The following is a 16,193-nucleotide window of genomic DNA, read 5'->3' as shown; positions in this document are numbered from 1 at the left end:
GGAAGAAGCGCGGCGAGATTGGCGCTTATTACTTCCAGCTCCGGCACGAGATGGCGGGCTCCTACATCGCTGCCTTCTCCAGCTCCAAGTGGGAGGACTGGCGTGAAGGCTGGGTCATTGTGGTAACCGACCCCCACGACCGCCTGGAACTGCTGGCAGAGGGCCCCCAAAGCGACCGGAGCACCTGGAAGGCCAGGCCAACAATACCATCGGAGTTCGACCCAGTGCTGTACCGGATCAAGAAGCTGGCAAGGGGCGGCCTGACTTCCATGATGGTGCTGGGCGACTTTCTGAAGCGGCGGATCGCCCCCCTGCAGCAGCGGTCCCGGATGGCCTACGTGTACACGGGGCTAAATGACTGCTGCAGGATCGCGCGCGGGCCCGGCGGCGACTTCACCAGGGCGGAGCTGGAGGCGGCGGTCCGGGCGATGACCGGTGAGGTGTTCGTTCCCGAGTCCCTGGTCCTCCCGAGCGGGGTGAAGGCCCTGTGCGAGGACCAGGCACTGCGGTCATCGGTCCTAGCGTCGATGCCGACCCTGGACGAGGGCGGCCTGGCGGTCCGGCAACTGGGGGGCGACCCCAACCGCGGGCTTCAGATCCCTGGCGCCACGCCGGACCGCCAGCAACGCACCAACGATGGTTCCGGGGGGCCGGGACCCAGAGGTCCGGCCCCCGCGGGAAAGGAAAGGAGAAGGTGTCGGTGCCAGAGCACCGGCAGAAGGACAACGCGGGTGCTGCCCCGGCAGAAGGACGCGGAGAGGCTCAAGGGCCGGCACCCGCGCGGAGCAGCCAAGCCGAGGGGAGCAAATCCCGGAGGCTTCAGCGAGGCGATGGCTCCTTGGTCGGGGAGCCGGCGCCCAAGCGCCAGAAGACGGCGGGGGTGGAGGAGCGGAGCGGAGCTGCACCACCTCCACCACAACACCGGCCTCCCCCGAGACAACAGACTCCTCCGCCACCACCACCAGAACGGCGGCCAGCGACACCACCACCACCATCTGAGGTCAGGCCACAGTCCCCATCGCCGCCGCCAGGAGGCTCAATGGCCGGGGACGCCCCCCAAAGGTCCGGGGGGTCCTCGGCAGGGAGGAAGGTCCCCCCACCCGCCCGGGGCAGATGGGAGTTGTGCGACTTCCCGTAAGTAGTTTTGTCAAGGTTTTTCATTTCCTTTCTTGGCTTCTGGTCCTTAACCATACAGGTGATACGACAGGCCGCAATCTTCAGACGCACCAACTGGGGGATCTGGCCCCCAGCCAGCGTCGGGACCCTCGGCGCCGTCCCCAGCAGGTCTCCTACCAGAGACAGCTCCAGAAATCCCCGGACCCATGGGCCCGGAGCCGGAGGCCACCACACCGCCGCGACCCGAAGCTGCCCCCCAGGAGGAGGGCACCAGGCCCGCTGCGACGACCGAGGCATCGGCAACAGATCCGGGTGTCGAGGTCGGGCCCTCTCCAGCTGAGCTAGAAGCAGAGGGGACCGCTGCCACGGCGGAGGCTGCAGCGCCAGGGGCAGCGTAGGTGGTGGAGGTCGCGGCACCGGAGGCAGCGGAGGTGGCTGCACCGAGGGCGACAGAGGCGTCGGCACCGGAGGCAGCAGAGACAGCGGCACCGGAGGTCGTCGAAGTTGCCAGCAGCGCCGCCCCACCGGCAGAGGAGGAGGAACCGGAGGTGGTGCTGGGAAGGCGCCTCCTCCCAAGTACAGCGGAGATCCCTCTTCCCCGACTCATAGCCAAATGCTACCAAGCTCAGCAGGAGCTAGAGGCCGGCATGCGCTGGGAGTGGGAGAAGCTGGAGGCAGAACGCCACCGACTCTCCGACTGGGAGGTTCGCCTAGGCGACCGCATCAACTCCGTTTCTGCCCGCTACGCCGAGGAGCGCGCCAAGCTCGTGCTGGGGCGCGAGCTTCTGCAGGAGGAGCTGGAGCAAGCTCGCGTCCGGGAGGCGGCGGCGCTCCAACGGGAGAAAGAGGCCAGGCGGCGGGAAACGGAAGCCCTTGAGGGGCTGATCGCCGTGGAGGAGATGAAGGTGGCGTTAGCAGACAGGGAGCGGGTCGCCCGGGAGCTGGCGGCCCAGGCCAGGAAGGCGTCAGCAGCGGTCGAGGCGGAAAAGTCCGCCCTCGCAGATTTGGCGGCGGCAGCAGCAAAGAAAGAAGAATGGCTGGCCGCCCGTGAAGCAGAGGAGGTGGCCCGGCTCCAGGAGCTCCAGAAACGGGAGGAGGCCGTGGAGGAGGAGCTGGCAGCCGGGAACCGAAGGCTCCAGGAATGCGAGGCTGCGCTCCAGGAGAGGGAGGCCAAGGTGGAGGGGCTCCTAGCAGAGCAGCGCGCCGGCTCCGGCCGGTTAACAAGATGGGTCGGTACGGTGAACCCTCTGCTAGTGGCACTCGGAGCCAACCCCATCTGGGTACCGGAGGCTCCTTCGCCATTTGGCGCCGCACTCCAACTGCTGGACTCCACCGCCAGGCGGCTACAGGACGCGGAGGCCGGGATGCAGGACCTCCTGGAGACAGAGGGGCAAATAGTTGCTCGGGGGATGGCTGAGTACATCCTCACCAGCTTCCGGAGCCATGACCCCTCCATCCAGCTGACTCCTGTCTTGGTCGGACCCCTCCGGGCGACCGCAGCCGCCGTGCGAGAAGGGGTCCAGGAGGCGGTGGACATGGTCGCGGCCCGCCTCCGGCGTCGTCCCGAACCTGCAGAGAGCGGAGACACCTCCAGCCAGCCAGGACAATAGGGCCATCTGCTTTGTTATCAATTTTTGTAACATATCTTTTGTTATTGTAAAAATAACTTCGTAATACTGTTTATGTTATCAGCAATGCATTAAGTGTTTCAAGTATTTCGTACAAAAAACTTAGCTGATTTCCCGGTTATCAATCTACAAAGTGCTCTTGGGCACACCGAGGCTGCTTTCCTGATTGTCGATCTGCAAAGTGCTGTTGGGCACACCGAGATCCCGTGGCCCCCTGGGAGGTAGTCGCGATAGGTCGGGACTAGCTGCCATAAAACCGAGGTCCTGCACATGACTTAGGATCGACGTTTAGTAGACATCCCCACGGGTTCTCAGTCTGGCCAGCGAAGGCCTCCTAAGTTGCGTAGCAAGCCAGAGCACTAGGACCTACGTTCGGGGATTAAAAAGGGGTCCCGGCCCCCGGGTCCACGGTTCAAGGTACGACGATACCCACCCTAGGGGGGCAGAGTGTGTAAGCTTAGGGTACGGAACCAGGCTAAGCGGCTAGACAACCCTGGACCCCAGCAAAGGGCGAGCACGTCCCCCTGAAGCCAGTTCCCAGGAGTCCGGTCCTTTCTCTCCTGCGAAACAGAGGTCCGAGGCAGAGACGTAGCGTAGCAACTCAAGGGAGGCTTTAGGCACAACACAGACGTGAAGAACACGTGGGATGTTAGCGTAACAAGAAGTGAAAAAATATAGAATCGCATAGACTTCAAGGACGCATTTGAGAACAAATTTTCCCTTAATGAATTGGTACAGAAGAGTTGTGCGATGTACGCCAGGGGCCGGGTTTACGAGGGCGGACCTCTACCGCCCTGGTCCGCACGGCAATGCTACCAATTACAAAGGAAAATTTTCCTCTTAACCAGGTCCTAGGGATAGAACTTACGGAGGTGCTCAATGTTCCATGGATTGGGTAGTTGCATTCCATCCTCCGCAGCCAGGCGAACAGATCCGAGTCGGCACACCTTTGTCACCTTGAAGGGCCCCTCCCAGCTGGGGGAGAGCTTGTGCATGCCCTCCCGGTTCAGGATTCGCCTTAGGACTAGGTCCCCGACCCGGAGCTCCCTACTTCGCACGAACCGTTGGTGGTAGCGCCGGAGCGCTTGGTTGTACCGTGCGTTTCGGACCGCTGCTCGCCATCTGCGCTCGTCGACGAGGTCCACGTCTTGGCGACGCTGCTGTTCCTGCAAATCCTCATCAAAAGCCTGGACCCGTAGAGAGCCCATGGTGATCTCCGAGGGAAGGCACGCTTCGGCCCCGTAAACCAGGAAGAAAGGGGTTTCCCCTGTTGCGCGGCTGGGTGTGGTCCGGTTCCCCCATAACACACTCGGAAGCTCTTCAATCCACCTTGCGCCATGCTTCTCAAGATCACAGTAGGTCCGGATCTTGAGTCCTCTGAGGATCTCAGCGTTGGCCCACTCAACTTGGCCATTGCTCCTGGGGTGCACCACTGAGGCGAAACAGAGCTGAATACCCATATCCTCACAGTACTCCTGGAAGTATTGGCTCGTGAACTGAGTCCCATTGTCAGTAATGACCCGGTTCGGGACCCCGAACCGGCACACAATTGACCTGAGGAAAGCAGTTGCCGACGCCTTGGTGATGTTGACCACAGGGGTTGCCTCCAGCCATTTGGTGAACTTGTCAATGGCGACATAGAGGTACCGGTACCCGCCTACCGCCCTGGGGAAAGGTCCCAAGATATTCAACCCCCACACGGCAAAGGGCCAAGAGGGAGGAATCATCTGCAGTGCCTGAGCTGGAGTGTGTATCTGCTTTGCGTGGAACTGACACGCTTTGCAGGACCTTACCAAGTCAGCTGCATCCTGGAGCGCTGTCGGCCAGTAAAAGCCATGCCGGAAAGCTTTACCAACCAGCGTGCGGGATGAAGAATGACTTCCGCACTCGCCTCCATGGATCTCCGCAAGCAAGTCGCGGCCCTCTTCCTGGGTGATGCACCGCATGAGGACGCTGTTGGCGCCACGGCGGTAGAGATCCCCTTCTACCACTGTGTATCGCTTAGCCATCCGGACAATGAGCTCAGCAGATGCTTGATCTTCAGGAAGGTAATTATCTTTCAGGTAGTCCCGGACCTTAGAGATCCATGCATCGGGACCTTCCTGAGAAACCGGGCACGGCTCCCTGAGGTCTTCGGGACCCTCAAGGGAGTACACGACCCTTGGCGGGCACCACGGATGGAGCGCCGCCGGCACCGCTAGCTTCGAGGTGCTAGTCCGACCCCCATCGCCCAGGTCGGCAGGCTGGGCGGAAGGCTTCAGCAGACGTCTCTGGAAGACGCCCTCAGGCACGGGTGCCTGGGTCGATGCGCTCGCAAAGAGTGCATCAGCTGCTGTGTTGCCTTCGCGTGGAACATGTTGCAGTTCCAGCACATCGAAGTCCTTCTCCAGCCTCTTCATATGAATGAGGTAGGCTGCGAGCTGGGGGTTGTTGCAGCAACACTCCCCCCGGACCTGCCTGATGATGAGCTGGGAGTCCCCTTTGACTAGGAGCTCCCGGACCCCCAGGGAGAGAGCAGCCGTGAGCCTAAAGATTAAGGCCTCATACTCCGCCATGTTGTTGGTGGCCTCAAAATCGAGGTGCACCATGTACTTTAACTGCTCGCCACGTGGGTTGATGAGGACCACGCCAGCCCCGGCCCTCTTGCCGCGGGCAGACCCGTCAAAGAAGAGGGTCCAGTGAGGTCCGGTAAAGACCGGAGCCTTGACCTCCGGACGTGGGGGGTCCGTCCCTTGGTCCGGACCCCCGGAGGCGCTTGGTGCAGGCGTCCATTCTGCGATGAAGTCAGCAAGGATCTGGCTCTTGATGGCGTGACGCGGTTGGAAGTCGAGCTGGAACCCAGCGAGCTCTGCTGCCCACTTGGCGATGTTGCCTGTGGCGTTGGAGTTGTGGAGGATGGCTCTCAATGGGTAGGCGGTCACCACCACAATCTTGTGGGCCTGAAAGTAGTGGCGGAGCTTCCTGGACGCAACAAGTATAGCATAAAGGAGCTTATGCGTCTCAGGATACCTGGCCTTTGCCTCATGAAGGACCTCACTGACATAGTAGACCGGCTTCTGGACGGTCCTGACTCTGCCAGGTGGATTAGATCCTTCGGTTCTAGCTGGGTACCCGTCGGTCCCCAGGCTGCTTAGCGCTTCTCCGGGTCGGGACCCGGCCGGACCCTCCGAAGTAGGGCCGGTTACTGGAGTGGTGGAGGCCGGACCTCCTTCTCCTGCAGGGGGGTCTGCGGGGGCCCCCTGCGAGAGAAGCTCGGACCTCTCAGTGACCAGCACCATGCTGATCACTTCGGTCGTTGCTGCAAGATAAAGAAACAGTGTCTCACTTGGGTCCAGTGCGACCAGGACCGGCAAGGAGGTAAGGTACTGCTTCATCTCTTGGAAGGCACGTTCTGCCTCTTCGGTCCATGCGAATGGGCCGGACCCCCTCATCAACTTGAAGAAGGGAAGTGCCCTTTCCGCCAGCCTCGAAATGAAGCGGCTGAGAGCTGCGAGGGACCCCGTCAACCTCTGTACATCCTTGAGGCGCGCAGGGGGTCTCATTGCCTCGATTGCTCGGACCTTATCCGGGTTAGCTTCGATTCCCCGGTGGGAGACCAGGAAACCAAGGAGCTTCCCCGCCGATACGCCGAAGACGCACTTCTCGGGGTTAAGCTTGGTGGAGGTCGCTCGTAACTTATCAAAAACTCGAGCTAAATTTTTCAATAGGGAACACGACTCTCTAGTCTTGATAACGATGTCATCGACATACACCTCTACTATATCTCTAACCAAATCACCTAGAGTGATATTCATTGCACGAGCAAAGGTGGGTAGAGCATTGAGCAATCCATAAGGCATCACTATATAACAATAAAGACCATCCACTGTTACAAAAGCTGTATGCTTCCTATCATCTCTAGCCATTTTGATTTGATGAAAACCATAATAGGCATCTATGAAGGACAGAAATCACACCCGGAGGTGGAGTCTACAATCTGATCTATACGCGGGAGTGGATAAGGGTCTTTTGGACATGCCTTATTAAGATTGGTGTAGTCGATGCACATCCGAAGCTTCCCGTTGCCCTTTGGGACCACAACTGGGTTGGCCAACCATACAGGATGGTAGACCTCCTCGATGAAGCCAGCCTGCAGCAGCTTGCGGACCTCTTCACGGATGAAGTTTTGCCGCTCAATGGACTGCTTGCGTGGCTTCTGCCGGACCGGCCTGGCGTCGGGGTGGATCTTCAGATGATGCTCAATCACCTCCCTGGGGATCCCGGGCATTTGTGACGGTTCCCAGGCGAACACATCAACATTTGCCCGGAGGAAGGCGATGAGCGCGCTTTCCTATTTCTCTCCCAAGTTGCCACCGATGCGGGTGGTCTGGGAGGTCTCCGCTCCGACCTGGACGGTCTTCACAGGAACATCGTCTGTGTCGGACGGACAGACCCTCGGTGCCTTGGCTAGAGCCTTGGCACGTGAGGTCGAGGGGTCGGACCCCTGGGCGCCAGCTACAGGGGCAAGTCCTGTTGCCAGCGCATGGAGCTTTTCAACCGCCACAACAGCAGCGGCACGGTCACTCTGGACAGTGAGGACGCCTGCCGGAGAAGGCATCTTCAGGACCAGGTACCCGTAGTGGGCGACGGCCATGAACCGGTATAGGGCCGGTCTGCCGATGATGGCGTTGAAGGGGAGGTTAGCTTCCGCAACCTCGAACTGCACGTTCTCGGTACGGAAATTATCCTCCGTCCCGAATGTAACCGGTAGGGTGATGGTCCCCACCGGGTACACGGGATCCGGGCCCACTCCTGAGAATGGGCGTGATGGAGCTAGCTTGGACTCTGGGATCTGCAGGTGCTTGAACGCTGCATAGCTGATGACGCTGAGGCCGGCGCCTCCGTCGATCAGCACATGGTGAAGGCGGACATTGGCGATAGTGGGTGCCATGATGAGCGGCAGCACTCCAGCGCCCGCCATATTCTCTAGGCAGTCAGATGGCCCGAAGGAGATGGTGGTGCCCTTCCACCGCTGGTGGGGCGCCGCCCTCGGCACCCCTGGCTTTACCGAGAGAACCTCCCGGCGAAGGGCCTTGACGTCCCGCCGAGAGACGAGCCCTGAACTACCATCGTACATAACGTACAACTTCTTGCGGCGCTCATCCCCGCCGAACTCGGAATCGGACTGCTGGAAAAGTCCCTTGAGGTCTTTGTTGGGGGCTTGATACCCCAACTCCCTCTCAGTTGCAGCTGTGTCGGCATCGGAGGCTTTTTCCTTACCGGACCGCCGCGGAGGGGAGGTGCCTTCCTTAGAGGCTTGGTCACGCCTCTTACTGAGGCGCTCCGCGAGCTTCTGGATCTCGCGGCACTCGGTGGCGCTGTGGCGAGCCCCTGGATGAACAGGGCACGACCCGGGGTCGGTGCGCTGCTGTCGCGGGCGCTTGCCACGGGAGTTCTGGCCCCCGGTCGTCGCAGCTGCAATGGCCGGACCCCCAATCCGTGACTTGTCGAAGCCACGGTTCTTCTTGTTCTTCTTCTTGCCACTGCCAGGGGCAGCAATACTGGGCCCACTCGTTTGAGCAGGTCCTACATCGGTTGTAGAGTGCCATGCACGGCCTTCTGCAGCCCGAGCGCACTTGTCCGCCAGAGCGAACAGGGTGGTGACGGCTTCCACTTGGTGGGTCGCCAGCTTCTCTAGCATCTTCTCGTCTCGGACCCCCTGTCGGAAGGCCGTGATGATAGATGCATCGGAGATACGTGGGATAGTTCCACGTACCTTGGTGAAGCGGGAGATGAAGGCCCAGAGGGTTTCCCCAGGTTGTTGCCTCACGGCGTGGAGGTGGGCCTCCATGCCATGCTGCTGGTACGCACTGGCGAAGTTCGCCGTGAACTGTGCGCAGAGCTCACCCCAGGACTGGATGGATCCCGGGGTAAGATTCATGAGCCAGGTCCGGGCTGGCCCGGTCAAGGCTACATGAAAGTAACTTGCCATGACGGCTTCGTTATCTCCGGCCGCTGTGATGGCGGTGATGCAGACCTGCAGGAACTCTGACGGGTTGGTGGAGCCGTCATATTTTTTCGGCAGGTGGGGCCGAAACTTGGACGTCCAGGCGACTGTGCGAAGGTGGTCTGTGAGCGCTGTGCAGCCCACGCCCGACACCGGCGCCTGAGGGAGTCCTTGCGGCCTGGCGGCAGCTGCATCGAGCTCGTGCGCAAGGTCCCAACCCTCAATATTGAGCCGTCGGTTGCGCGCTCGCTCGATGGAGACCCTGGCGTCCTCACCCGCATGCCTGCGGTTGAGCTCCGCCCGGAGGTCTTCGGTCCGTGCACTCCTCACGGACGGTGAGTGCACGGAACCGGATGCGCCGCCCTGGCGACGGCGCTGCCTGGAAACAGACCCCCCCGCCGAGCCTGGGGAAGCCTGTGCCAGGTTGAGGAGACGGTCGACGTCGTCACGCCATTGCCTGTGCGCGTCTGGCGAAGCCGCCTCTCCAGGGGGGTTGCGGAGCAACTCCCTGGCTACCATGAGGGGCCCTCTCGATGCGGGCACCGATTGGGCCACTGAGGCCCGCTCCGCCACACACGGTGGGGCAACACGCGGAGCTGCTCTGGAGGCGAGACGGCGAGAGGCGTGTGGCGCCGTGGACGCCACCTCTTCACCAATCAGGAGGTCATGGTGACCGTTTTCCTGTGCCATCGCGGCCTTGCACTTCGACCAAACGCGAACCAAACCTAAACCCCCTACCTGGCGCGCCAAATGTCGGAGGAATTCTCCAGCCGGGTGGCGGAAAGCACCCGCCTAATCCTAGTTAAGGATGGGTTTGGAGGAGACTTAGGAGCGCTCGATCGGTGGACAGATGAACACAGGAGGGACACGAGGATTTTAGAGTGGTTCGGACCGCCAGAGCGTAATACCCTACGTCCACTATGGTATTGAATTGACTGTGAGAGCCTTGGGTAGAACTTAGCCTGGACTTGTGCTTGTGTATCTGAACCCTTTTGTTCTAACGAGTGCACTCTCCCTTTTATAGTCCAAGGGGAGTGCTTACACTGAGCGGGGCCCCGACAGGTGGGCCCGGCCAACAGGAGCTGTTCTATGAGAGGTATGGAGGTCATCTCCTCGAGCTCCTCTCCGTAGTCTTCTCGATCGAGAAGTTGATGTGCGTATCTTTAGCCAGGATATGGCCGTGTACAGTCTTGTCTTGTACAGTGTCCGGCGTCAGCGTTGCATAACAGTGAAGCCGTGCTGTCACTGTTAGGATGGGACCTCCCGTCAGGCGGTGAAGCAGCGCTGACCCGTTGCGTGTGCACTGTTACAGCGCACGCCTTGGCTTTGCCTATTAGAGACCATCATCACACGCGCAGCGCCGTGACGGGACTGTACACAGTCCGCGCACTGTGCACGGTGATACGACGCGCCGCCTTCAGATCAGGCAGGCTTACCGTGGTGTCAGCTTACCTACCCCGCGTGTCAGTAGCAGGCCGCTCTTTTTTGACTTGGGCGCGCCCGGCCCAACTACCGCATTAAATGCTGGTAGGTGGGCTGGTGACCCGCGAAGAGCCTCCAGCCGCAGGCACGCGGCAGGGCCAGTCCCGCTCCCTCTGCGGGGCGGCACGTGGCGGCACCGGACCCCTTCCCGGGGGAAGGGGAGTCCGGGCCCTCCGAGTCCGGTTGAGGGAGTCTGGCCCGTGATGGTCCGGTCATCACACGTAGCGGCCTCGGACCCCCTGGGGAGTCCGGGGCCGCGGGGGCAACCCGAAAGCCTTCCTGCCCTCCTGGGTGCACAGGGGCTCCGGACCTCCCAGAGCTCGGGGAGGGTCCGGAGACCGTAGTACCAGCTGTCAGGCCCGGGTCGCATGCCACGTCACCCAGAAGAGGAGAAGGAGGTTATGGATTACGAGACGCCAAGGGTCTGGACACCCTAGCAGGAGGTACCCCTGTCTGTATGTACCGATACTATATTAGTTTAGTGATACCAACTTGATTAACACCCTCAAGTATTGTGTAAGGACGCCCACAGGGTCAGCTCAGACGATTGATTATTGATCATTGCAGATGCTCACTGCAAGTGTCGTGTGACGGTGTGAGGACATTGCACGTGATTCACGTGCTCACACTGCAAAATGACTGATATCTTTCAGGTGCAATTGTTCGTACGACGTCACTGTAAAGTTGCTCAGACGATTGATTATTGATCATTGCAGATGCTCACTGTAAGTGTCGTGTGACGGTGTGGGGACATTGCACGTGATTCACGTGCTCACACTGCAAAATGACTGATATCGTTCAGGTGCAATTGTTCGTACGACGTCACTGTAAAGTTGCTCTTCTTCTTTTTCACATATCTTTCAGATTTGCTCCTCTCTAGCACGCCTCTCTAATGTAAACATATAACGGTTGTTCTTTCACTAGTAGAGTAGTAGTGTAGATGTTTAGTTCTTGAAAATAATGGTCTGATTTATCAATACTCCCTGTATACAAATATGCACTTCATTCTTCATAATCTAGTTAGAGGTCTAATACCTTAGTTGGTTTCGTTGTAGGATCTGATAGATCTGGGATTGGTGGGACACCGGCTCACGAGTATAACGAGCTGCGCCGGAACCGCTACACACTGAAACAAGCAGTGTGAGGATCCAAGGGTCAAAAACTAAAACACACCAGTTCTGCACGTTTGGCTAGAACCACTGCACTCTATAACCACACTGAATATCGGTTTTGGGCTCCGTTGGGGCCATGGGGCACAAGGTTCATAAAAGTGAGTGGGTACAAACCTGCTAACTTTAATAAGTACTCCCTCCATCCCATTCATCCCAGAATATAGCTATTTTTAGATTTTTCCAAATCAAATCTTTTAAACTTCGACCATAAATAGTTAAAAAATATAAATATTAGCAACATAAAAATGATATTAGTTAATTCATGATAAAACCAACTACCATAATATGTAACTGTCGGAGGAATTCTCCAGCCGGGTGGCGGAAAGCACCCGCCTAATCCTAGTTTAGGATGGGTTTGGAGGAGACTTAGGAGCGCTCGATCGGTGGACAGATGAACACAGGAAGGACACGAAGATTTAGAGTGGTTCGGGCCGCCGGAGCGTAATACCCTACGTCCACTTTGGTGTTGTATTGGCTGTGTTTCTGGTTGTTGAACCTTGTCTTCTAACGGGTGTACTCTCCCTTTTATAGTGCAAGGGGAGCGCTTACACTGAGCGGGACCCCGACAGGTGGGCCCAGCCAACAGGAGCTGTTCTACGAGAGATATGGAGATCATCTCCTCGAGCTCCTCTCTGTAGTCCTCTCAATCGAGAAGTTGATGTGCGTATCTACAGCCAGGATATGGCCGCGTACAGCCTTGTCTTGTACAGTGTTCGGTGTCAGCGTTGCCCAACAGTGAAGCCGTGCTGTCACTGTTGGGATGGAACCTCCAGTCAGGGGGCGAGCCAGCGCTGACTCGTGCCATGCGCACTGTTACAGCGCAAGCCTTAGCACGCCTATTACAGACCATCATCACGCGCGCAGCACCGTGATGGGACTGCACACAGTCCGCGCACTGTGCGCGGTGATTCGACGCGCCGCCTTCAGATCAGGCGGGCTTACCGTGGTGTCAGCTTACCTGCCCCGTGTGTCAGTGGCAGGCCGCACCTTTTGACCTTGGCGCGCCCAACTCACCTACCGCATTGAATGCTGGTAGGTGGAGAGGCGACACGTAAGGGGCCTCCGGCCGCAGGCACGCGGCGGGGTCAGCCCGGCTCCTCCCGCCGGGCAGCACATGGCAGCGCCGGACCCCTTCCCGGGGGAAAGTGGGGTCCGGGGCCCCCGTGGCCGGCCGGAGCGGGCTGACCTGTGATGGTCTGGCCATCACACGTGGCGGCCTCGGACCTCCCAGGGGAGGCCGGGTCCGCAGGGGTTACCCGAGAGCTCTCCCGCTCACGTGGGTGTGCAAAGGCCCCGGACCTCACGGAGCTCGGGGGGTCCGGAGACCGTGGTCCCAGCTGTCAGGCCCGGAGGCCGTGTGCCACGTGGCCCAGAGGCGAGGGGGAGCGTGGATTATGAGAAGTACCAGGGCCTGGACACCCTAGCAGGAGGTACCCCTATCTGTATGTACCGACAGTAACCTTTTGTGTTAAAAAGTAATTACTTTTGAAGATATTATTGGTCAAAGATGAAAATGTTTGACTTTGACCAAGTCTAAAAGTTGCTATATTTTGGGACGAAGGTAGTAATAAATAAATTTCACAATATTAAGTAGCTATAATTAAAATGATGTTGGATTTCCCATCAAAATCACTTTTGCCAATTTTGTACAAGTACTTTCAAGAAATTTGCTCCTAAAGTTTGAACAAAGAAAGTCGGTATACCATCAGTCATTTAATAATAGATTATTTAAAGATAGAGTTTTAATTAATAAAAAAATATTGCATATAATGTAGACTATATATACATCATACGCAAAGGTATGAAGTAAAGATAAAAAACTGTCTAATGGTTTAGAATCAAATTTTTACTGAAACAGTCTGGACTAATTGAACAAATGATGCACCACGCCGAGAAGACAGTAAAAAGGACGATGCTACTCTTTCTTTGGTTGATTGACGCCGATCACATATAGCAGCACCATGATCATCCTCTATGATGTCTCTTATCGCTGACTGATCGATGACACATGCAGTTCCAAGTCCCTTTGACTTTTCTTCAGAGAAAAATAGATCTCTTTTTGGTTTTATTGTTTGATGGAAACTGAAGCCCTATTAATATGATTTTCTTCCTTCCATGTATAGTTCCAAGGAAAAAATCATCACAAAATTTGCCCCGTTTTCGCTTTCACCTCTGCATACATGTCAGGTGCCTTTTTTTTTTTTAATGTCAGGTGCCATACTGGAACTTAGACTGAAACAAGCATTCTAGTTAGAGCTTTAAAAGATGACAAGCATATCAGATGCCATACCGGAACTTGACTGAAACAAGCATTCTAGTTAGCCGCTTTAAAAGATGACAAGCATTCAGATCTAGTAAGCACCCACCCCTGATTTGTTCCTGAATTTCAGCTACAGTATGTACTTACAATTAGAGACTGCATAATACAAATTCAAGTATGTTCAGCACAAGGCAATCGACGTTGGATTCTGCTTCAAAGAAAATGCACACCGACATTACAGAATCAAAACCAAGAATACTAACAGAAGTAAAGGTTACCAACAGTTCTCTTAATACAATATAGAGTTAACATAACGAAGTGTTAGTTGATGTGTATCACCAATAAGTATACAATCTTGGTTAGGTACTAGAACACGATAGTATGGATAATTGTCACGTACTAGGATTGTCATAGCTGGAGAGGCGTAGGGCCTTACAAGGACAATAATCCTTGCTATGGGCATCATGGAACAGATTCAGACCACCGCCTATATAAGAAGATACAATGCAAGTCTTCATTTTGGACAGATCAGTGCAGCAGCTGGATCACCTCTCTACCAGCACCTGTTTCCCTCTCCGCCTTCCGATCTGCGCCCTGCAGAAACCACAAACTAAGAATATGGAAGGCAAGAGCCTTAGGAGTGTGTACACCGGTTCACTCATTATGTTTCTGCTAGTAGTAGGTCAGATCCAAGTAGAGGCCAAAGCTAAGGCTTGCTGTAGGAAACTTTGGTCAGCTACCTGCGCCAAGAACTGCATTGGGTATGGTTTTGACTTGAACTATTGTGCAGCTCAGTGTGGTTGCAAACTTACAGATGAGGATCAATGCCACAGCAGATGGGCCGCTCTTCCTTCAGAATCTGGTAAGCCGAACCGACATTTTTCTAGTCCGGCTTTGTGTATGCTCTCAGCTGACTAGGGCCTCGCTATATATATGTTCTAATCATACTTTTTTGGCCTTTCGGTTTTGACACTGTTCCTACACCTGAGTGTTGTTGTTTTTGTTAGGAATTATACGGATACTGAAACAAATAATTCAAACAACCATAAGCAATAGGAAAAAATCTGGTTTGCACCCTCGAACTATCGCAAAAGTTCGATTTTTAACATTTAACTATAAAACTGGATATAAAACCAGATAATAAGAGCCATCCAATTGTCGAAACCGGACAAGTTTAACCCTTTTGGGTGGCTTCGAAGTTTATTCTTTAAAAAATATATAAAAAATTCTAATTAGATTAAAAAAATAAAAAACAATTTATTTTAAATAAGAAAAATATAAAACTAGTAGCAAAATGTCTCTCAAAATGTAACCTATCTATTATTGTTCTATTTAAATCTTATTTATTTAAAAATAATAGGTATAACTACTTGTAACCAAATACTATGAACATGGAAAAATTGGATCCGAATAACTTACAAGTAAAATGCCAATAGATATATTACATTTTTTGAAAACTTTTGATACCCATTTCATATTTTTTCAGTTAAAATGAATTACTTATGAATTTTTAGTTTAAATTTGAATAATTTTAATTTTTATAAAATAAAAAACCATCTTTAAAACCATCCAAAGGGTCAAATTGCCCGTGAACAATTGGATGACCTCTACTATCCGGTTTTGTAGTTAAATGTTGAAAATCAGAGTTTTGTGATAGTTCGAGAGTGTAAACAAGATTTTTCTCTAAGCAATAATCTAGAGGTTGTGAGTGCCTAAAGAAAATACATGGGCAATAACGAAAGAAACATTAAGCAAGACCAGAATGAGATAATGTAAATTAAACCTAGAAGATTCATCCCTAGAGGCATATTCTCTTGACACCACCTTTTAGTCCAGTAACGCTATGCCAGAGAGTTTCTTCTTAATATAATAATACGCAACTCTCTTGAGTGAAGAAAAAACGCTATGCTAAAGGTAAGAGAAAAGGAACATCAAAACGTCTAGTCTATCACAGAAACTAGAAAAAGAAATTCACCTCACAAAGTTCGAGTTATGTTAGCAGCAGAAGCAACTGTTGTTGACTACTGTAAGATGGGATGCACGTCCTCTGTGTGCAATCAAATGATCACAGGTAATTATCAAGAAGATGTATACCATTTAATTGGCGTATTTTTCTTTTGCTTTGAGATATTTTTTTTCTTACATTGGAGATATTATTTTGATGCAGACGCCACCAGCGAAGTTAAGAAGGACAACGTAATGAAATATTGTGGCATTGCATGCCACCAGTTCTGCACCAAGGGTGCTGGTACTGCAACTGCAACTCTTGCTGCTTAAGCCTGTTCAATCGAGGGGGGATTCACGCCAAATCTAAAGCCTCGTTGTTGCTTGTTGGTTTGTATTCAATAAATGGATGTCATATCCAAGCTGTTCCCGTATGCTGCAATCCTGATCGGAGGACCCGCAAATGTGCAGCAATGTGTGTGGTCTTGCAATAAGGATTTACTATGGCGTCGTATTCTTGCAAGGATATGCGCCTCTGGAGCTGTACCATAAGACTGTATCCATCCATGTCAATAAATGTATTTGTCTAGTTTCACATGTCGACA

At 54.6% G+C, this 16,193-nt stretch overlaps 1 protein-coding gene across 2 annotated transcripts; it reads left to right on the top strand.

Annotated features, from left to right (window-relative positions):
- The first annotated feature begins 14,151 nt into the window (after positions 1–14,151).
- LOC112888523 (alpha-hordothionin-like) lies at positions 14,152–16,185 on the top strand. Of its 2 annotated transcripts, none has more exons than XM_025954748.1 (3): positions 14,152–14,506; positions 15,644–15,715; positions 15,812–16,185. In XM_025954748.1, the coding sequence occupies exons 1-3, from the start codon at positions 14,263–14,265 to the stop codon at positions 15,919–15,921; spliced, it is 426 nt and encodes a 141-aa protein (XP_025810533.1). In that variant the 5' UTR covers positions 14,152–14,262; the 3' UTR covers positions 15,922–16,185. The 2 variants fall into 2 exon arrangements, with proteins under 2 accessions (XP_025810533.1, XP_025810534.1); XM_025954749.1 differs by having other exon boundaries at positions 14,153–14,506; positions 15,647–15,715.
- The last annotated feature ends 8 nt before the right edge of the window (positions 16,186–16,193 follow it).

Source organism: Panicum hallii, chromosome 4 (assembly GCF_002211085.1).
Source record: "Panicum hallii strain FIL2 chromosome 4, PHallii_v3.1, whole genome shotgun sequence".
In the NCBI taxonomy this organism is placed as follows: Eukaryota; Viridiplantae; Streptophyta; class Magnoliopsida; order Poales; family Poaceae; genus Panicum; species Panicum hallii.
Note: the sequence above shows the minus strand (reverse complement) of the source record. Positions and strands in the feature narration are given on the sequence as shown.

Bases quoted from the DNA above. Each gene is read 5' to 3' on its own strand.
- LOC112888523 (XM_025954748.1), top strand. From the start codon at position 14,263: ATGGAAGGCAAGAGCCTTAGGAGTGTGTACACCGGTTCACTCATTATG. The intron at 14,507-15,643 runs GTAAGCCGAACC...GAGTTATGTTAG, and splicing joins CGCTCTTCCTTCAGAATCTG to CAGCAGAAGCAACTGTTGTT. The intron at 15,716-15,811 runs GTAATTATCAAG...ATTTTGATGCAG, and splicing joins GTGCAATCAAATGATCACAG to ACGCCACCAGCGAAGTTAAG.